At 35.1% G+C, this 23,230-nt stretch overlaps 1 protein-coding gene across 7 annotated transcripts in view; it reads right to left on the bottom strand.

The window, feature by feature from the left end:
- Positions 1–23,230, bottom strand: part of LOC129265378 (neurogenic locus notch homolog protein 1-like) — a 68,250-nt gene that overhangs the window by 10,962 nt on the left and 34,058 nt on the right. For 4 of the 7 annotated variants that reach the window (XM_064102241.1, XM_064102242.1, XM_064102245.1 and 1 more), the window contains 17 exons: positions 22,920–23,018; positions 21,762–21,860; positions 20,516–20,614; positions 19,247–19,345; positions 18,002–18,100; positions 16,488–16,586; positions 15,328–15,426; positions 13,608–13,709; positions 9,004–9,102; positions 8,447–8,545; positions 7,698–7,796; positions 7,079–7,177; positions 4,216–4,314; positions 3,041–3,145; positions 2,169–2,270; positions 1,603–1,701; positions 315–413 (listed from right to left, as the gene is read on the bottom strand). In XM_064102241.1, the coding sequence (XP_063958311.1) occupies positions 315–413; positions 1,603–1,701; positions 2,169–2,270; positions 3,041–3,145; positions 4,216–4,314; positions 7,079–7,177; positions 7,698–7,796; positions 8,447–8,545; positions 9,004–9,102; positions 13,608–13,709; positions 15,328–15,426; positions 16,488–16,586; positions 18,002–18,100; positions 19,247–19,345; positions 20,516–20,614; positions 21,762–21,860; positions 22,920–23,018 (1,695 nt within the window). The remainder of the gene's footprint in view (positions 1–314; positions 414–1,602; positions 1,702–2,168; positions 2,271–3,040; positions 3,146–4,215; positions 4,315–7,078; positions 7,178–7,697; positions 7,797–8,446; positions 8,546–9,003; positions 9,103–13,607; positions 13,710–15,327; positions 15,427–16,487; positions 16,587–18,001; positions 18,101–19,246; positions 19,346–20,515; positions 20,615–21,761; positions 21,861–22,919; positions 23,019–23,230) is intronic. The other 3 variants (XM_064102243.1, XM_064102244.1, XM_064102246.1) reach the window with 3 other exon arrangements.

Here is a 23,230-nt window from a genome sequence, read left to right as displayed (position 1 = left end):
AAAGTGCCTTTAATATAGATTTTAATCACCTTGGTGTTGATATCAGCAATGCCAGTTTTATAACAGAATAGAAAAAAGCGTTACATTTTCAACGTAATCAAAATGTATTGACAAAATATTTGATATCGACCCTGTCTCAAGAGCACTCTTATTTATTTTGTGTTAACTGCACCAGACAGCATGTCTGAGGAAAACAAAGAATAAAATAGTTCATTCCATAAAAAAAAAATGATATTAAGAATATTAGCATGAACCCCCCCCCCAAAAAAAAAAGAATATATATATATATATATACTTTGAACACATTGTTATACCTGTATCACACAAGACTCCAGTAAATCCTTCAACGCATGAACATGAACCATCCCCACATGTACCTTCATTCATGCAAGGGTTTGTACCAGAACAGTCAACTACGGAGAGAAGAGGAACAAATTGTTATTATTTAAATAGAGATGTTTTATGATGCAAAAAATCATCCCTAAGAAAAACTCACTGCTGAGATCCACATGATGTTAAAATGCTACACTAAAATTACAATTTTTATTGACTAATGCCTTAAATTCTAATGTAGTAACTCACGAAATTTACTTAAGAGACCGAAACTAATCAAAACTGGTCATTTATTAATCACGGTGCCGTAATTTAGTAACTTCCAAAATCTATACAAAAAATAAAAGGCTTATTCTTTCACATTCTTATTTCCACAGCCTTTATTTGTGCAGAAAAATCGTTCGATCTTAATGAATTTCATGAGAAAAGAGGCTAAAGAAACTGTACGACAGCAACTGCATTATCTTGCAAATAATTTTCGTAAAATGTAACGGCATCAAGCAGAACTAGCCCATTCCCCCATAGTCCATAAAATCTATCTGCCCCCCCCCCAAAAAAAAAAAATAATAATAAATAAATAAAAATAGATAAAATAACATTTATAATACTGATGATAAATGAAATAAAGTAGAATATAGAAATGAAAAAAAAATGTTATATATAATTACATGTATATTCATTCATTTAATTATTTCCTCTCTAACGATATTTATTGCCTATGATTAGGGAATATTCCAGAATGTCTCAGCTAAGCTTTGCTATTTACGCATATTAAATGAGGCAGAGCAATGTCTGGTATTTTTGTAATGCACAATCATTTTTGGCAGACAATAGGGACTGCTCGCAGTGAAGAAGAACAATAGGTTTAGCTATGCTGTTTACATTGTTAATTTCACTGAGGTCATTCAAGAGTCTTCTAGAACATGAAAGAAGCGGAATGTTCCTTTTAAAGACAATACTAGAAGCTTCCAGAATAGTGCAAATTTATTTATATAAGCTGGCAGTCTCTTCAAGGACAATATCAGATCAGAACTAAGAGTTTCAAGGCAGTCTTCATGTCAGAGCATGGTTTATCTCCACCTGGAATACAACATTAACTTCTGAGGAATCACTTAAACTGCAGTTATTTTGAAAAAAAGAATCATCAGTTCTAATCAAGATCATCAACCTGTTCAAGTCATCAATCTTCACATTGTGAATTATTTACAGCTAAGAATACCTTGATTTCAAGGTAAATGTTTTTAATCACTTTAAGTATATTCTTCATACCTGAACCACAGAGAACTCCATCAAAATTGTCAGTGCACGAACAAGCACCGTCTTGACATGTGCCTCCATTTACACAAGGGTTTGCACCGCTACAGTCGACTGCAATTAACAAAGAACACAGTCTATCAGTTAGTTATCTATCAGTTTGCATACTCTTATAAGTTTTAAGATTTTAATAGCCTCGTTCAGACGTGGACTAATATATAGTTGTATTAACGTTTTCATTTTGGTCCTAACCATCTCATGATATTTTATATTTTATAATTGATTTATATTTTACATTGGTTTTGATAAATGAATTTGAGCTTGGTATGTTATCTACCTTGGCCATTTATTTCCCCCAATTCTATTAAGAATGTGCAATATTTTTATAAGGCCGCCATCATTTTCAAGCATAACTGCGTTCATTAATTACATATTATTTTGTTATGATTTACAAGTGATATGCTCACATAATTATTTAGTATTCACTGTGCATTATGACTGTTAATATAATGGATTATTTTGTATTACACTATTTTGAACGCAGAAATAGAAGCAAACAAACGAACAATATATCCCCATACCTGTATCACACACGGATCCAATATATGGAGAACTGCATGTGCATGCATTGTTCTCGCAGGTACCTCCGTTCTGGCACGGATCGTTATCACCAGCACAATCAACTGCAAAGAGGAGTAAATAATTCTAAATGAAATGGAACTTGCACATGTAAAAATAAGTATCGGATGATATATTAAAGAAAATTTTAAATTTTGATAAACTACTTTCACAAAATAATTCATTGTATTAAATTTCATGAATTTCTGTGGTGAGCTTTTGCAATATTGAGATCTTTGTATTTTCACATATTGTAGGACACAGATGTATCTAATAGTTTTTTTAACACGTATTGTTTAGACATCTACCAGGCACTGCTAAAGTGATTGCCCTTGGTGGTATGGCATTTGAATTCGCTAACATGCATTTTCATGTTTCTCTCAATTACAAGCTCCCAGGCTTCAGTAATTAGACCAAAGGTCTCTAAGCCATTTAAATGAGTCTCAGACTCCAGAAGTATGAAGAGATCTATCAGACTTGGTATTTTCAGCTGCCACAATGGTTCCTCCCTTTCTAACATATAGAGGCGTACGCGACATATTAATCGTCCCAGCATTTTGTGGTGTCGCAGTACCTGCTCCGACCCCCCCCCCAAAAAAAAAAAAATAAGTGTCACTACCTCCCTCCACTCCTCCCCATGTTCCTCCAACATAATAGTATATCTCTGAGATCTACAGATATATGCTAACCAAACTAATATTATAGAGACTGAATTCGCAAAGAAGTCACCAACACACCAACTCTCAGGGTCATTAATGAATAGCACTTATCTTCCAATTTATGATTCAAATGCTTCAAACAAAACAAAACCAGACAAACTCATAGAGGATCTTACTGGCATTACTGCACAAAACTCCAGTGTACCCCGAGGCACATGTACATGCACCGTCCGCACAGGTACCTTCGTTCTGGCAAGGGTCGCTCTCCAGATTGCAGTCAACTACGGTTTAAAAAGGAAATTGATTGATTATATATATACAAATAATTGATAAGATATACGTATGTCATAATGTGTAATAGAAAAGAAGAGAGCGGTATTAGAAAACTCTTAACAATTGGCTTGTGCATAAAAGTGCAGATAACGGCTAAACATATCCTCTACGAAATTAAAAATAACGCACAAAAATCTATTTTTGAAGATATATCCTGGGTTTCTGAACATTAGTGTCCACATTGGTAGTTCATTCTCGGCATTACTTCCATGCCACATTTTAATGTCCAAATCTCGATTATTTACAGGCGTGAACCGGGATGAAGCCACATTATTTTGACAGGGTGTCAAGACGAACTAAAGGTGACATCATTATAAAAATGTATAAAAAGGGAGCCAAACCTCTATAACCGAAAGCATTTCCCCTCTTTCCTTCCTCTCCATCCCCTTTTTCCTCTCTTCACTACTTAAAAACAATAATAATAATGCCCCTGTAGGGCTGTTCATGCGCGTGGGCCTATATACATGTATGGTTTTGTATGGTTGTTTAATTTCAAATCAATATTATATTGGATTTCACCAAAAGGTTTTATACATCTTGACTTACAGTTTACTTGAAATATCTATTAAGTTTCATGAAAATTGTGTGCGATATGTATGCTTGCAATATAATAATGATCCATATTTCTATTGGGGAACTGTAAAATAATCGGTACACATGTATGTAGCAGTCACTGTCTAGCCACTTAAAAAAAAGCTTTATTTTTTTCCCCACTCATCAAGAGCTGCTCGTTAGGTTTAAGTCAGTATGGTTTTTGTTTTACCTGGGTTTGATAGATTCGTTCCATCAAACTCTCTATTTCGCTTTGGTTTATCTGGGGCTGGGTTTATCTGGCAATGATCGTAGAACATTTTTCTGCGATTGATTCCATTGACTACAATGTACAATCCATCGTGAAAATCAAGGGTACGATTAATCGCTAACCTTTGTGTTACGCGACCCTGGTGTACTAATGACGTATTTCTGCAATTTGTCTGGTGTGAATCCGAACAAATCCTATCCCATATTGTGTCTTTACCTGTTTGACATATATCTCCAGTTAATCCCGCAGGGCATGTACATGCATCGTTGGTACAGTTAGCTCCATTCTGGCAAGGGTTGGCGACACTACAATCAACTAGAGAGAGCAATAGGGAAGAAACATTAATCTTAACTCTCATGATTTCCTTTTGGGTGAAAACTATAAAGCCAGTATTAAACGTAAAGATGGACAAAAGCTAATATGAAGAAAAAAAATACGGGATGTGTAATGGAACTGAACAATTGGGTATCTAGTGCCCCCCCAAAAAAAAATTAATAAAAAAAACCTTGTCTCTGTGCTTAGAGGCTTGTAAAATAAATTGCTACACATATTATCGCTTAACCAGCCTGCTTTAATCGTCGTAGCGATTCCCATTTCAACATCTTTTTCACGTTTTGGTAACCCCCAATAGGAACATATCACTGTTCCAGTTCTTTATTGTAATGTTGAATGTGCGTTCATGAAGCAATTATGATACGCTTGATATAGAATAAAGATGTGTTTTACTGGATTGAGCCAAAGATACTTGAGATGGCAATTTTGTTTTAATCGGGTGCCCGATCAAAACAGTTTTTTCTTTAAAAAAAAAAATATTTGCAACTACCCTTTTTAATAATTGAATGATACTCAAGTATATAGTATAACGAGTATAATGAAAAAAATATTGTTAGAGACATTGATGAGTATTGTGAAATAATCTTTCAAAAGATAAATAGGAAATTCGCAATAGTTTTGATAACATCGGTTGTTTAACACCTTTATAGCTGTTACAGTGACGGGTTTAAACAGTGTTGCTCAAGATTTTGAACAGTTACTTAATATATTATTACTATGTGCAATGCAAGGCATCATTTGTACACATGTAGAGGTTCGTATTCAGAAGTCGGATTTAAATAAAACCCTGGTTTAAAGTTTCTGGTTTAACTATGGTGAGTCAATTGGGGGCACAATCTCTATTAATACAATCATGTTCAATTTATGGACTCTTATGATACTCAAATCATTATCATTTATAACTGTCTCATAATGATAATGATATTTTCTTCATTATGAAAGCAAAGGGAAACAAAATGGTAGATATAAGAAATATACAATATAAGCAGATTTCTTGAATTTTTAGCCCGTAGTGTTTTCATGTTCTTGCCTAATATTTCCGTAGGGATTGGAACCCCCATCCCTTAGGATTCACAAGTAGGCATTTAGAATAAACCGTACAAATTTGACTCATGAGTAAAGAATTTGTAAAATGGTTGCCTTTGCTATCCTATCCTATCTGTTTAACTTGTTTCCAATATTGACCTTTTTTTAATATGTACAAACATATGAATTTAAGTTGAATATTATACATTGATGGTTCGCACAAGTTTATAATCAGAGCCTTGTGAAATACCAATGGGCTTTCGCATAAAGCCAGATAAAGCATGGCTTTTCGAATGACTGTAACCTGTTTTTGTGCTAAATCAGAGTAAGTAATTTTAATTAAAATCAGCTAAAGTTAAAACACGGTCCCTGAAGACTGAACGTATTGTTGTAAGCATGAATGTCAATGCGAGTCTGTTACTTGTCAGAATATAATTAATAGGTTAAAGGAAATCCAGGCGCACTTTTAAAAAAGGAAAAAGAAATGAAAGGAAAGTTTACGTGATATCAAGTCTTGGTCCGTAACCAACAACTTGAAGCTCAACGAAGCAAAGACTGAAATGCTGCATATATCATCCCGGTTCAGGCAGCAGCGTGATGATCTCTCTCCCCTTGATCTGTCTGGAACGCGCGTTCAGAATTCGGATTTTGTCTGTGATCTCGGTGTGATCTTAGACAATCACCTTTCTCTTGCACAACACATCCGCAACAAGTGCAGGACTGCTTCTTGGGGTATAGCTAGAATTGGCCGAATCCGCAAGTACCTCAACACTACATCTACTGAAAAGCTCATCCATGCATTTGTTTCTTCCCATCTGGATTACTGTAATAGCCTCCTAGCCGGTCTTCCCCAATCCCATATTGCTCCCCTCCAACGGATCCAGAATACAGCAGCCAGATTGGTTACCGGGACAAAAAAACATGAACACATCACCCCAATCCTGAATTCTCTACATTGGTTACCAGTTCAGCAACGCATTGTCTACAAAATTCTCCTTCTAGTCTACAAGTGTATCCATAATCAAGCTCCCTCTTATCTACAGAACCTCGTCTCCCTCCGATCATCATCAGTTTCATCCGCATCCAGACGTCTCCGCTCCCACACCACTGCACATCTTCAACTGCTGCCCGGACCAAGAACTAAAACCAACTACGGTGACAGATCCTTCTCAGTTATTGCCCCGAAGCTCTGGAACAATCTCCCCATTAATGTACGTGAGGCATCATCGTTAGAACTGTTTAAGTCCCTCCTTAAAACCCACCTCTTTTAATAAGTTTCACTTGCCTATTTTTCGCTTCTTTTGTTCTGTATGAAATTATCCCCCTTAGTTAATTGGCATTATCATATTGTGTTCAGATTTTTTAAGTCGGATTGTAAGCTTAGTTATTAGGATTATTTAGATTTACATACATGATTATCGACCCGTTATATTTAAGTTGTGTATTCACCGATTATCTCTTTATTTGTACGTATAATTAATTTTTCGTAATTTTGTTTTACTTTCAGTTCCTTTGTTGTTCTTTTTCTGAGATATCTTGTTTTTTCCCCCTTCTTTCTTAGCGCTTTGAAACTTTTGTATAAAGCGCTCTATAAATTTTGTATATTATTATTATTATTTATATGGACTAGTCGTTCCTTGAGTCTCGCATAGCTAAAAGAACAGCTTTGTGGAAAAGCCCTCTTTGGGTGATGAATTATCAATAAAATTTAAAATATTACCTGTTTGGCACAAATTTCCAGTCAATCCCGGAGAACATGAACACGCATCGTTCTCACATGAACCTCCGTTCATACAAGGGTTGCCGGCAGAACAGGAAACTAGGAAAAGAAAGAGCACAACCATGTTTTCATGTAGGCCTTTATGTACATTCACTAGTTATATAATTTGTTTTTTAATGATGGTGTTCAATGGAAAATACAAATGTCACAATCGCCGTGCATTGGAAATAAAATATGCAGCTTAAAATTTAACTAATATTGAACACCTTTCCACCAGTCAAATAACTAGAATATTTGTGTGAGTAACATCATACAACACAAATAATGCACATCTATGGGAGTGTTGTGGCGACACGAGGGTATTTTCAAAATGCATAATACTCGTTAAAGCCGATATTACTCAATTATGATTTGTGTTTTATTTCTGGACTCCCATTTTGAGTCATCCAATATAGTTTCCCTATCCATTTATCATGTTTATCAATTCGTTTTCATTTACCAAAGAAAGCCTCTTCAATAGAAAACTAATTTCAAGGTTATTCGATTTGTGGGTCCAACCCATCCACAATTTTCCTTGTCATTAATAATACAACTATTGCGAAGTATATTATGTTTATACCTGTTTGACACAAATCTCCTGTTAATCCTGCAGGGCATGGACATGCATCGTTCGTACAGGTAGCTCCATTTTGACAAGGATCACCATCAGAACAGGTAACTAAAGGGGGAGGGTAGAAAGAGAATCAGATAGGAGTGGGAACATGCCGAATCACTGCATTCACAGGAGTAGTGAATAAATGACAATGAAAACGAATGCTTGAATGTGAATAAAATTAATATTGCTGAATGAAGTATAGATTCTGGCATTGGGGCTGCGTTATTATCATAATGTTTTTGTTTACTGATCTGAGGCGACCTCTGACTTTCAACCAGTGACCTGCAATTCTACTATCATAATTGCTGCGATTTGATAACCACTATGTCCATGTTTCTTGGAAATGCTTTTGTAATTTCAAAATAATTTCAAGTTCAGTTCTAGTATGCGTCATAAATGTAATCATTATCTTGGTTACATTAATTGCAGTCGCAATCAGAAAATTGTTCATTAATATAATCAAATGGATTCGCATTCGTCACTATAATAATAATCATTTCCATACTCGTATAACCTTTATAACATCTCTTCATTATACCACAATGTCTTCTTTTATCGTTCCAGTTTTGAAAAATTGTTGATTTTGTTACCCCAAATGCTGGCTCGCTAAACCCTTCTTATAGTTGGAAACATGTAAAAGGGGCATTATTTTCAATACCAAAATACATACACATAAATTCCCCTCAAAAGATATCACACATAAAAGTTGGTACCTGTTTGACACACATCTCCAGTTAATCCAGAAATACATGTACATGTATCGTTCTCACAAGTACCTTCGTACAGACAAGGGTTGCCATCATTGCAGTCGACTAAGAGTGATAGAAAAAGTGAGAGAGACGGAATGATCGATGCCTTTCTTTATATTATGAAATCCAATGCGCCTATAATTCTTTTTAAGCACATAAATAAATGTGAAAATCTTATTCAAATATGCAACACTGATTTTACACCAAACATTACACCAACTTTGATACGAAATTGGGGGTGACACCCCTTTCGTGTGTGCTCTAATGACTTATATGCATCAATAGATTGCATCCCCAAGGATGTGATCTGACTGAGGCTAACATATAAAACTCGTACATTCACACATAACCAGTGGCCGATTATCATCACTAGTTGAGAGTTAGCTTCTTATTGACGTTGGGGAAATTTAGGTACTTCGATCTGTCAGTCTCTTGGACAGTGAATCAGCGTTATTTACTCTTTTGAATACTTATAACGTCCCTCTTGTACAAAGCAGTGTAGAAGTGTATACATTTCATACCTGTGTCACAGAGTTCTCCCGTTAATCCCGAAGGGCATGGGCACGCATCGTTTGAACAGGTAACTCCGTTCTGACAAGGATTACCACCACTACACGTAACTAAGATAGAGAAATTAAGAAATTAAAATCCTTTATTTATTAACACTTTAATTTGTAAGTTAAGGATGATTTAAAACGTCTCAGTGAGTGATCACAGTATATAAATCTTGCGAGTCGAATTCGGGTCGTTTTGAATTGCAATGTTTTTAGTTATCCATATACATATGTCCAGAAATAATTTGTATATCTAGCATTTTGATATCGTGATAACCTTGATAACATGCAATTCTGTATTAGGGCTAAAACTCCCATTCCACTGCGATTAGAAAACACTGGTTAAAATTGCCAGCAAATTTTAACTGTTCTTTAATCGTAATTGTAAGATTACATTATATACATCATATTTAGACAAACTATACAAATTATTTCAAAAGTGATACACGATGAAAATGAATATTGGACAACAAACATGGCAAAATAGAGATAGGTCGAAGTAAAATCTGTCCAAGCTTGTATTATGTATAATTCTAACACGATCAGCAGAGATGTCGTCAATGGTTCAAGACGTTAGGAGTTGTTTTTATTTTGTATTTACGTGAATGAAGACCAATAAAAATGACTAATTTTGAACGAACAGTGGACATTTCTGTCTTTATTCCTTAATACTAAATCTCACAGCAGCCAAGGTGTGGAAATAAAACGAGTTTTCTTTTTATGTCGCACAAGCTTCAAGACCACATGCCGAATGTATAGATAAAGCATCGCTAGACATGCTCGTGAAAAAACTCGTGAAAATTCATTGAGAATGTTATGGAGATGACAACTGAAGGAAACACATGAATTTTGACATCAAATGAATGAAAAGATGATATGTTCAGGCATAAATTTTCTACATTGATATTATATTAGATGGCCCATAATGGGCTTCCAGAAATATTCCAAGAGTTTGGGTCAATAATGAGTGGACTATTTCTGGTATTCTATGTAATAAATTCATTCAATAAAATTATTATCCAACCCCTCGCCCTAAAAAGTGATTGTGCAAATCGTGTCAATTACATTATCAGTTAGTATTGCCTCGCTTCCTAGGGTCAGTTTGATCATAGAATTGCAACTTGCATGTAGCTATTTATGACGTAATGATGTACATCTGCGCTCTATATTGTACATTATATTCGCATTTATTATTAACCGCGTTAGAAACAAACGATCATCATCCAAAATATCCCACTCCTTTGGGGATTAATTGAAATAATAAAGACCTAAAATATAGAAAACTGACAGAGAGAGAAAGAACTGGGAAACAGAATGAGATAATGTATAAATTAACTTAATTTCATTATATTGTGATTACGTTATTACGCCTTAACCCTATCTAGTCGGAGGGGGGTAAAAAAGCACCCCCTCGATGTTTTTCGCGATAAACCTGTTACGCGAAAAGATTGTGTCGCAACGTTTCATGACTTTTCATCAAGTCTCGCGCAACTTATAAGACCAAATTCACAACGCAGGGTTACGCGGTTCCGAAGATACGCAACATTTTCGTAAGTGCTTGTCAGACCTGAAATTGCTCAAAAGTATGATTTCATCTACAAATGAACTGTGAATTCTGTATGTTGCCAAACTTCATCAACTTTTCATTGATAATTAAAAACAGTTGATTTCATGTTATTATTGACTGAAATAGTGTCGCTGACAATTTCCATGGAAAAATACATAAAGTCGAAAAACAAAGAATACATAAGATGAATAAAATCATAGAAAAATTGATGTCGCTATTTTTTAATATACTTTTCATAAGAATTCTCAAAATAGCTTTTAGAGTCTAAATTTTTTAAAGCACTTTTGGAGCAATATTTAAGTATAATTCCATGCATAAATTAGCATGATTAATTACATAAAATTGAATAATTGTGGTAAAATTGAATGTCCAATGCATTATGTGGAATATCACGTCATAAGTGACGTGCGTGACAATTTTCGGCGCGATTAGACCATCAACGACCGAGACTAGAGGGAGGCAAAAAAGCCCCCCCCCCCCTTTCCGGTCTATATAATTTTACAATAGCTTGGGCTATTTTGGGTAAAGAAAATTGATCATAACCAATTATTGTTATTGTATCAAACTTTTTTCGTAGCTTTAATGAAGAATTTATCAGAATTCGAAGGGGGTACTACTGCCTGTTTAAATCTTATACGATTGTCATAATATGGATTTGACTATAATTTAAGGGGGGTCGTACGTGGCTACCGACGATTTTTATGCCTTCATCCAGTGGAGCTAATTTATTTATTCATTCATTTATGAAAAATCTTTATACAAGGTAACATGTTCAGATAATATACTTTGTTTTTCAACATGGTCCTGTTGACATGCAAAATATTCAATAACATGCATAAAGTAATGTTTTAAAAATCCGACTTATTGCGGGAGGCATATTTTCGGGTCGTACGTTCTTCTTCTTCGTTCTTGCGAAATACCTTTCACATTCTCATCAGTAAGTTTTTGTCTTGCATAGCAGAGCGAGACTATAGGCGCCGCTTTTCCGACGGCGGCGGTGGCGACGGCGGCGTCGTCAACATTGAAATCTTAACCAAGGTTGAGTTTTTGAAATGTCATCATAACTTAGAAAGTATATGTACCTAGTTCATGAAACTTGAACATAAGATTAATCAAGTATTACTTAATATCCTGCCTGAGTTTCACGTCACATGACAAAGGTCAAAGGTCACTAAGGGTCAACGAACTTTGGCCATATTGGGGGTATTTAAGGAATTGTCATCACAACTTTGAAATTTTATGGATCTAGTTCATGAAACTTGGACATAAGAGCAATCAAGTATCCTTGAACATCCTGTGCTAATTTCAGGTCACATGACCAAGGTCAAAGGTCATTTAGGGTCAACAAACTTTGGTAATGTTGGGGGGGGGGAACTAAAAACAGAGATTGGGGGGGGGGAACGAGAGAGAAAAAATAAAAGTGGAGACAGAAAGAGAGTTCGTGCAAATCAACCTTTAAGTTCATTATATTCTTGTTGTTAAACTATTACACCATACGGAAATTGATTATTTTTGGACTGTACACAACCTTTAATACTATCAAAAAGACTCATTATTAGTTTAATGGGGCACAAGTATGAATTCATAAGGCTTATTCATGGTGCTTAAGGATGTGATTATCAGAGGCAAATGCGATATTAAAAAAAAAGTTAAAAAGTAAGCAGAAATTAGGGCAGCGTATCAAAACTGGATTTATTTCTTAGCTTCAAGGAAAAAATCTATTGGAAATTAAAGATGGTACTAATTACTTTTTAACTTTCTACGATCATTGTAGGATGAAAGGATGAAATGGTCTTTGATTTAAGGACGTTCCACAGTTAAAGTGAAATCCATGTCATTTTCACCAAACTTTGCACATAGATACTTTAGAACCTTAATATTCGAAATAGGCAAAAATTAACATAGGTCCATGTGCTTCATTTTTTGCTATAAAGCTTCAAAGTTCACCCAAATTGATGTTCTTAAGAATTGCGCATTCAAAAGAATTTGGCATTTTTAGACCTCGCAAGATCACTACAATGAGTTTAAACCTCTATTACTCAGTCAGAATACATGAAAAAGTCATCAAATTTCGCAAGAGAGTTAATAATTGTATCGTTAGAATGGAGAATCTATTCATAGTGCTATTTGTTTGCAATTTTAAGTCTAACAGCACTGCCAGATCTTGAAAATGACGTAAAAGATAACAAAAACCCAATTTCAAAAATGTGAAATTTCAAAAACAAACTACAAAAGTACAATAAATGCTGCACTTTATTCAAAATCCATGTCATTTTCACCAAAATTTGCAAAGTTGTAGAGGAAGGTATATCTAAGAGGTACAAACATTAAAAAATAGGGGTTCATGTGCTTGTTTTCAAACTATCAGCATTTTTATTTGAGCAAATGTGCTTTTTAAAACACCAAAAATGCCCCAAATGCTTTGTATCTATGTGAAGAAAAAATCAAAATCACTCTACCATTTATTCAAACTCGGGGTCATATACGTGATTTTTGGCAGCACTGCAGAGTAAAGTATTTTGAAATTGTAGAGGTATTTTTAAAATGGTCCATGGAATAATTCAAATTTTTTAGCTTCATAAAATAACGCATCGGATCTGCAGTTAGAGTGCAGATGATGAGAAAAATCAGCTCATACCCACAGCTAATTAATCACCTGTTCATCCATTGTGACGTCAGCGCGCAGAGTGTAAAATATGCGCAGATCATAATGCGCACAAACATAACTTTGGAACGTCCTTAAGGGGGATCGTACGTGGCTACAGAAGACTTTTATGCCGCTGCCAACTGTAACTGATTGCCGGAAACATATTTTCGGGTCGTTCGTCCTTCTGTTCCGTTTTCGTTCTCGCGATAACTGAGAAACTTTTGAGGGGTAAACTCCAAACTCTGATTTTGCACGCATATCCGAGTTCAAATAATATGACAAACTTTGGATTCACGAGGTCAAATTGGTAAATGTCACAGAGGTCATTTCGTATAATGAATTAAAAAAAGTTGGTACCTGTTTGACATACATCTGCGGTTAAGCCGGTAGTACATGTACATGTATCGTTCTCCTCACAAGTACCTCCGTACAGACAAGGGTTGCCAGCAGTGCAGTTAACTACATAGAGGAATAGTGAAAAGGTTATTGTATGAGGGTGTGGGAAAGGGGGTTATTGTATGAGGGTGTGCGAAAGGGGGTAGAAAAAAAAGACTGCGACTGAGAAAAAGACGTAATCATGTATATATACGACCAAATATATGACTACGAGGCAAATAATACATTGACTCCTACAGGACTAATTTATATATTCACGCGGTCATATATTAGGTTGTACAATTATTTCATCATGCGCCACGGAAATATGGTGTAAAAAATGCTGAAATGCAAAAAAAAGAGATAGAGAGGAATATTTATAAAGGTAAGTTAAGTTTCCTGAGTAAGGAAAATCGAAAAATAGACACTCATTATAAATAAGTCACACATATTTCCAGACAATCCAGCAGAACATGAACATGCGTCGTTCTCACAGGTACCTGTGTTCATACAAGGGTTGCCGGTAGAACAGGAAACTAGAGAGAGGAAGAGAGAGAGAGAGAGAGAGAGAGAATGATATCGTGAAAGACAGAATGTAAAAATTGATTAATTTTCTATTTCGTTGTTATTAAACCATAAGAAAATTGACTTTTATCAATTATTTTTAAAAACGCACATGACTCAACAGTGGAAAAAAAAACCATAGATCTTAAGTTAAAGGCCTGGTCCCACAGGCCGACGGACACCAAACGTATTCAGAACCGATACAGTGGACAAACAAAATTTCGGGGTGGCTCCATCCGTTTTTATCCGCTCCAGATAATGGACAAAATGGGTGAACAATGAAATCACAGTGGACGGATGCTCGATGGATATAAAGCGTATGAAACACGTATACGAAGAGTACATAACGGATACATAACGTTTTCCAACGGAAGGCAATATTTTTTTCAGTTTTACATCCTCTCTACATCTGCAAGTGCAGTGGGACCGGGCCTTTAAACATGGTAATTACAAGTATTACGTCATATCAAGTATAAACTAACCTGCTTATCAGGAAGAAACCGAGTCATAAGTAAGCAGAAATAAGAGCATCATATCAAATAGTGATTACTCCTTTTTTCTTAAATTTGCTTAAAGGAGAAATTAATCAGAAAAAGCATTTGACCACAGAAATACTCTGTTCCTGTTATTATATTCATAATGCTAACACTACCAGGAAAGAGATTCATTTTTAATTGTACTATGTGAAAACCCACGTTGACTGATATTGAACGGAGGGTAGACACGTTGATCATGCCTGTCTGTATCACACCTATCAAAGCCTTGTATATAGTTTGGAATATCTTAAAGATAAAAATCAATTAACAGGTTATAGAGATGATATTGAAAGGAAACTTATTCAATATGACATGAAATAAACAAATTTGATTTTGAGGTATAATTTTAAAACATCGTTTCATTTTTGTCAGATACCGATTATTACTATTTTTAATCAGGCTTGCATCTTACTTTCTCAAGCAACATGTGTGCCGAATTTCAGCACGGTAAAAAAAAACCTTAAAATCAGACTACATAGTGATAAAGTTATCAATAAATGGCAGACAGTCCATTTCTGTTAGTATATCCGTTAGGTCGAACAGTACAAATATGGAAAAGCAAACATCCACTCATTATGATGAAATGTGTTGGAACTTCATACTTGTTTCACACAGATCTCCAGTCAATCCTGCAGAACATGTACACGCGTCGTTAGCACAGGTAGCTCCATTCATACAAGGGTTGCCGGCCATACATGAAACTAAATAGAGATAGCGAGAGAGAGAGATTGAAAGAACATGGTGACAGAAAGAGAGATGATACAATCAACTTTTAATGTCATTAAATTGTTGTTTTTAAGCTATTACACCATAAAGAAATGGAACCTAACCAATCAGTTTTGACGCTGTACACAACTTAATACTATAAAAGAGCTCAAAAAGACCCATTATAAGTTAAATGGAGTACACGTAAAATTTGTATCAAAATAAGGTTTTAAAAAAGTAAGCAGAAATTAGGGCAATGAATCAAATATGGATTTATTGCTTAACTTAAAGGAAAAATATATGAATTTGAAGGATGAATTGGTCTTTAATTTAAGGGGGATACTTCATGGCTGCAGAAGACTGTTATGCATCTCCCCGCTATATTTTCGGGTCGTTTTTCCTTCTCGCGATTACTATAAATCCTTTTGAGGGGAACACTTTAAATTTGGCGTTTGTTTGCATATGTGAGTTCAAATGATCTGACAAAACTTAGCTTCACGAGGTCAAAGGGCAAATGTCACAGAGGTCATTTTATATATTGAAATAGACAAAGTTGGTAACTGTTTGACACACATCTCCATTAAATCCACTAGTACAAGTGCATGTATCGTTCTCCTCACAAGTACCTCCACTGAGACAAGGGTTGCCAGCAGTGCAGTCAACTACATAGAGGGTTAGTGAAAAGGTTATTTTGTGAGGGTGTGGGAAAGAGAGACAGAGCCTGCGACTGAGAAAAAGATATAATCATATTTTATGTGTGTATATAAATATATATATGTATGTGTGTGTGTGGGTATATATATATGTATATATACGACCCAAAATATGACTACTAGGCAAATAATATACTGACTCCAATAGGGCAAATTATGCGATCATGAGGTCATATATTAGGCCCCAATTAACCGTTTCCCACAAGAAATTTACGAGAAAATCAATGTCGTCACAATTTGGTATTCTTTATGCACTAAGTCTACTGTAAATTGTATTTTTTTAAGGTAAGCTTCCTGAATAAGGAAGCCACTCCTTTGTAAAGAGGTTTGTTAGAACTACATACTTGCATCACATAGAACTCCAGTCAACCCCGCAGAACATGGACACGCGTCGTTCGCACAAGTAACTCCATTCATACAAGGGTTGCCGTCAGTACAGGAAACTAGAGAGAGAGAGAAAAATGATATCGAGAAAGATAGATGGTAGAAAATGAAGTTATGGGTGTGTATGTATGCATGTATATTGCATATCTTCATAAAGAAAATAAATTAATAGGTTATAAAGATGATATCTTAATGGAAACTTATTGAAGTATGACATATTTACAAGATTTGTGAAGGCATGATTTTTTAATTCATCTAATATTGAATATTATTAATATTCAGGCTCTATATTCATATTGCAGGAAACATGTGTGCTGAATTTCAGCATAGTGAGAAAAAAAATGAAACAGTCAACTTTTAATGTCATGTTGTTGCTTTTAAGCTATTACACCATAAAGAAATGGAACCTAACCAATCAGTTTTGACGCTGTACACAACTTAATACTATAAAAGAGCTCAAAAAGACCCATTATAAGTTAAATGGAGTACACGTAAAATTTGTATGAAAATAAGGTTTTAAAAAAGTAAGCAGAAATTAGGGCAATGAATCAAATATGGATTTATTGCTTAACTTAAAGGAAAAATATATGAATTTGAAGGATGAATTGGTCTTTAATTTAAGGGGGATACTTCATGGCTGCAGAAGACTGTTATGCATCTCCCCGCTATATTTTCGGGTCGTTTTTCCTTCTGTCCCGTTTTTTTTCTCGCGATTACTATAAATCCTTTTGAGGGGAACACTTTAAATTTGGCGTTTGTTTGCATATGTGAGTTCAAATGATCTGAAAAAACTTAGCTTCACGAGGTCAAAGGGCAAATGCCACAGAGGTCATTTTATATATTGAAATAGACAAAGTTTGTAACTGTTTGACACACATCTCCATTAAATCCACTAGTACAAGTGCATGTATCGTTCTCCTCACAAGTACTTCCATTGAGACAAGGGTTGCCAGCAGTGCAGTCAACTACATAGAGGGTTAGTGAAAAGGTTATTTTGTGAGGGTGTAGGAAAGAGAGACAGAGCCTGCGACTAAGAAAAAGATCTAATCATATTTTATGTGTGTATATAAATATATATATGTGTGTGTGTGTGTGTGGGTATATATATATCTATATATACGACCCAAAATATGACTACTAGGCAAATAATATACTGACTCCAATAGGGCCAATTATGTGTTCATGAAGTTATATATATATATATATATATATATATATTGGGCCGAAATTTACCGATTCCCACAATGTAGGTTGTGGAGACATTTTATCATGCACTTTCGAAATTTGATGTCAAAAATTCTCAACTCTAGAAAAAAAAATTAGGAAATTTTATTTTGCCACACTTCGATGTTCTATATGCACTAAATGTATTTAAAAAATTATTTTAAAACACATAAAGGGTAAGTTTTTGTTAACAAGGAAAGGTAAAAATAGCGACTTTTCTTATTAGATAAGGATTGTTAGAACTTCATACTTGTATCACAGAGATCTCCAGTCAATCCCTCAGAACATGAACACGTGTCGTTCTCACAAGTAGCTCCATTTATACAAGGGTTGCCGTCAGTACAAGAAACTAAAGAGAGAGAGAAGAAATTGATAGAGGGTAGAAACGAACTTAGTTTTTATTTCGTCGTTATTACACCATAAGAAAATTGATCCTTATCAATTACTGTTGAATACGCACATGACTCAATATCGGAAGAAAATAATACAAATCTTAAGTTAAACAAGGCATATTTTGATTTAAACAAAAGTTTTACAGGGCATTTACAATTATTATTTCGAGTGTAAATAAACCTTCTTATCAGGAAGAAAACGAGTCAAAAGTAACAGAAATAAGGGCAGCATATCAAACAGTGATATTTTTTCTTTAATTTCCTTGACGGAGAAATTTATCAGAAAACTTAAGGGTAATAGGCCGAATTGAGACTCTGTTCCGGATAACATTTTCATAATACTAACGCGACTAAGTAAGAGATCAAAACGCTATAAGTTGTCTTCATTTCATGTTTTTTTAACTTTGAAAACAAATTACGTTGACTGATTGTCAACAAAAGGAAGGCACGTTGATCATACCACTCTGTACCTGACCTATAGATTCTTTATGTATACTTTTTACGATCGGGGCCCGTATTCCATAAATGGTATAAGCATGATTGAGTCGAAAATCTAAGCGGTTTGTCCTATTTTCTGTCGAAGGCAAACAAAAAATGAGCCAAAACGTGTATCTTAGAATTTGACTAAGAGTTTTTGCGCCTTTGAGACTGATTTAGGATGTATGGCTAAGTAACGTTTCTGGAAACTGCAGTCAGTATGTATTCCATAAATACAAATGGCTAAAAAGTTTCCCCAAACTTTAAGACAGCTGTGAGTTGTCTTAACTCTTGGTTGCCGTTTAGCATAGTACGCAGGAAAGATGGCAGTTTTTTGTTTTGTGTCTTTGTGTGTGTGTGCATGATTTTTTGTGAAAATCATGATTTCATTTATTTTACCCCGCCCCCCCCCAAATAGAGGGAAAAGACCGACAGGATGGTGGATGTGTTGGGAGGGTCTTCTTCCCCGTGTTAGTGAAATTCACTTTCCATTTCTACGCGGCCTCCGTAATGACATCAGGATGCGATTTTGGCTTTAACACGTAAAATGCGTTTGGTCAAACAGTACCAAAATGGAAAACCACACACATACACTCATTTTAATAAGATGTGTTAGAAATTCATACTTGTTTCACACAGATCTCCAGTCAATCCCACAGAGCATGAACACGCGTCGTTCTCACAGGATGCTCCATTCATACAAGGGCTGTTGCCACTACAGGAAACTAAATAGAGATAGCAATAGAGAAAGAACGAAAGAAAGAGATATGGGCACAAGTATGAATTCATAATGTCATTATATTGTTGTTTTAAGCTATTACACCATAAAGAAATGGAACCTAACCAATCATTTTTGACGCTGTACACAGCTTTTAATACTATAAAAGAGCTCAAAAAGACGCATAAGTTGAATGGAGTACACGTAAAATTTGTATGAAAATAAGGTTTTAAAATAGTAAGCAGAAATTAGCGCAATGAATCAAATATGGATTTATTGCTTACCTTAAAGGAAAAATATATGAATTTGAAGGATGAATTGGTCTTTAATTTAAGGGGGATACTTCATGGCTGCAGAAGACTGTTATGCATCTCCCCACTATATTTTCGGGTCGTTTTTCCTTCTGTCCCGTTTTCGTTCTCGCGCTTACTATAAATCCTTTTGAGGGGAACACTTTAAATTTGGCTTTTGTTTGCATATGTGAGTTCAAAGGATCTGACAAAATTTAGCTTCACGAGGTCAAAGGGCAAATGTCACAGAGGTCATTTTATATATTGAAATAAACAAAGTTGGTAACTGTTTGACACACATCTCCATTAAATCCACTAGTACATGTGCATGTATCGTTCTCCTCACAAGTACCTCCATTGAGACAAGGGTTGCCAGCAGTGCAGTCAACTACATAGAGGGTTAGTGAAAAGGTTATTTTGTGAGGGTGTGGGAAAGAGAGACAGAGCCTGCGACTGAGAAAAAGATATAATCATATTTTATGTGTGTATATAAATATATATATATGTGTGTGTGTGTGTGTGTGTGGGTATATATATATGTATATATACAACCCAAAATATGACTACTAGGCAAATAATATACTGACTCCAATAGGGCCAATTATGTGTTCATGAAGTTATATATATATATTGGGCCCAAATTTACCGATTCCCACAATGTAGGTTGTGGAGACATTTTATCATGCGCTTTCGAAATTTGATGTCAAAAATTCTCAACTCTAGAAAAAAAAATTAGGAAATTTTATTTTGCCACACTTCGATGTTCTATATGCACTAAATGTATTAAAAAAATTATTTTAAAACACATAAAGGGTAAGTTTTTGTTAACAAGGAAAGGTAAAAATAGCGACTTTTCTTATTAGATAAGGATTGTTAGAACTTCATACTTGTATCACAGAGATCTCCAGTCAATCCCTCAGAACATGAACACGTGTCGTTCTCACAAGTAGCTCCATTTATACAAGGGTTGCCGTCAGTACAAGAAACTAAAGAGAGAGAGAAGAAATTGATAGAGGGTAGAAACGAACTTAGTTTTTATTTCGTCGTTATAACACCATAAGAAAATTGATCCTTATCAATTACTGTTGAATACGCACATGACTCAATATCGGAAGAAAATAATACAAATCTTAAGTTAAACAAGGCATATTTTGATTTAAACAAAAGTTTTACAGGGCATTTACAATTATTATTTCGAGTGTAAATAAACCTTCTTATCAGGAAGAAAACGAGTCAAAAGTAACAGAAATAAGGGCAGCATATCAAACAGTGATATTTTTTCTTTAATTTCCTTGACGGAGAAATTTATCAGAAAACTTAAGGGTAATAGGCCGAATTGAGACTCTGTTCCGGATAACATTTTCATAATACTAACGCGACTAAGTAAGAGATCAAAACGCTATAAGTTGTCTTCATTTCATGTTTTTTTAACTTTGAAAACAAATTACGTTGACTGATTGTCAACAAAAGGAAGGCACGTTGATCATACCACTCTGTACCTGACCTATAGATTCTTTATGTATACTTTTTACGATCGGGGCCCGTATTCCATAAATGGTATAAGCATGATTGAGTCGAAAATCTAAGCGGTTTGTCCTATTTTCTGTCGAAGGCAAACAAAAAATGAGCCAAAACGTGTATCTTAGAATTTGACTAAGAGTTTTTGCGCCTTTGAGACTGATTTAGGATGTATGGCTAAGTAACGTTTCTGGAAACTGCAGTCAGTATGTATTCCATAAATACAAATGGCTAAAAAGTTTCCCCAAACTTTAAGACAGCTGTGAGTTGTCTTAACTCTTGGTTGCCGTTTAGCATAGTACGCAGGAAAGATGGCAGTTTTTTGTTTTGTGTCTTTGTGTGTGTGTGCATGATTTTTTGTGAAAATCATGATTTCATTTATTTTACCCCGCCCCCCCCCCAAATAGAGGGAAAAGACCGACAGGATGGTGGATGTGTTGGGAGGGTCTTCTTCCCCGTGTTAGTGAAATTCACTTTCCATTTCTACGCGGCCTCCGTAATGACATCAGGATGCGATTTTGGCTTTAACACGTAAAATGCGTTTGGTCAAATAGTACCTAAATGGAAAACCACACACATACACTCATTTTAATAAGATGTGTTAGAAATTCATACTTGTTTCACACAGATCTCCAGTCAATCCCACAGAGCATGAACACGCGTCGTTCTCACAGGATGCTCCATTCATACAAGGGCTGTTGCCACTACAGGAAACTAAATAGAGATAGCAATAGAGAAAGAACGAAAGAAAGAGATATGGGCACAAGTATGAATTCATAATGTCATTATATTGTTGTTTTAAGCTATTACACCATAAAGAAATGGAACCTAACCAATCATTTTTGACGCTGTACACAGCTTTTAATACTATAAAAGAGCTCAAAAAGACGCATAAGTTGAATGGAGTACACGTAAAATTTGTATGAAAATAAGGTTTTAAAATAGTAAGCAGAAATTAGCGCAATGAATCAAATATGGATTTATTGCTTACCTTAAAGGAAAAATATATGAATTTGAAGGATGAATTGGTCTTTAATTTAAGGGGGATACTTCATGGCTGCAGAAGACTGTTATGCATCTCCCCACTATATTTTCGGGTCGTTTTTCCTTCTGTCCCGTTTTCGTTCTCGCGCTTACTATAAATCCTTTTGAGGGGAACACTTTAAATTTGGCTTTTGTTTGCATATGTGAGTTCAAAGGATCTGACAAAATTTAGCTTCACGAGGTCAAAGGGCAAATGTCACAGAGGTCATTTTATATATTGAAATAAACAAAGTTGGTAACTGTTTGACACACATCTCCATTAAATCCACTAGTACATGTGCATGTATCGTTCTCCTCACAAGTACCTCCATTGAGACAAGGGTTGCCAGCAGTGCAGTCAACTACATAGAGGGTAGTGAAAAGGTTATTTTGTGAGGGTGTGGGAAAGAGAGACAGAGCCTGCGACTGAGAAAAAGATATAATCATATTTTATGTGTGTATATAAATATATATGTATGTGTGTGTGTGTGTGTGTGTGGGTATATATATATGTATATATACGACCCAAAATATGACTACTAGGCAAATAATATACTGACTCCAATAGGGCAAATTATGCATTCATGGGGTCATATATTGACCGTTTCCCACAAGAAATTTACGAGAAAATCAATGTCACATTTCGGTATTCTTTATGCACTAGATCTACTGTAAATTGTATTTTTTTAAGGTAAGCTTCCTTAATAAGAAAGTCACTCCTTTGTAATAAGGTTTGTTAGAACAACATACTTGTATCACATAGAACTCCAGTCAATCCCTCAGAACATGAACACGTGTCGTTCTCACAAGTAGCTCCATTCATACAAGGGTTGCCGTCAGTACAGGAAACTAGAGAGAGAGAGGAAAATGATATCGAGAAAGATAGATGGTAGAAAATGAAGTTCTTGGTGTGTATGTATGCATGTATATTGCATATCTTCATAAAGAAAATAAATTAATAGGTTATAAAGATGATATCTTAATGGAAACTTATTGAAGTATGCCACATTTACAAGATTTTTGAAGGCATGATATTTTAATTTATCTGATATTGAATATTA

This window comes from Lytechinus pictus, chromosome 7 (assembly GCF_037042905.1).
Source record: "Lytechinus pictus isolate F3 Inbred chromosome 7, Lp3.0, whole genome shotgun sequence".
Lineage (NCBI taxonomy): Eukaryota > Metazoa > Echinodermata > Echinoidea > Temnopleuroida > Toxopneustidae > Lytechinus > Lytechinus pictus.
Note: the sequence above shows the minus strand (reverse complement) of the source record. Positions and strands in the feature narration are given on the sequence as shown.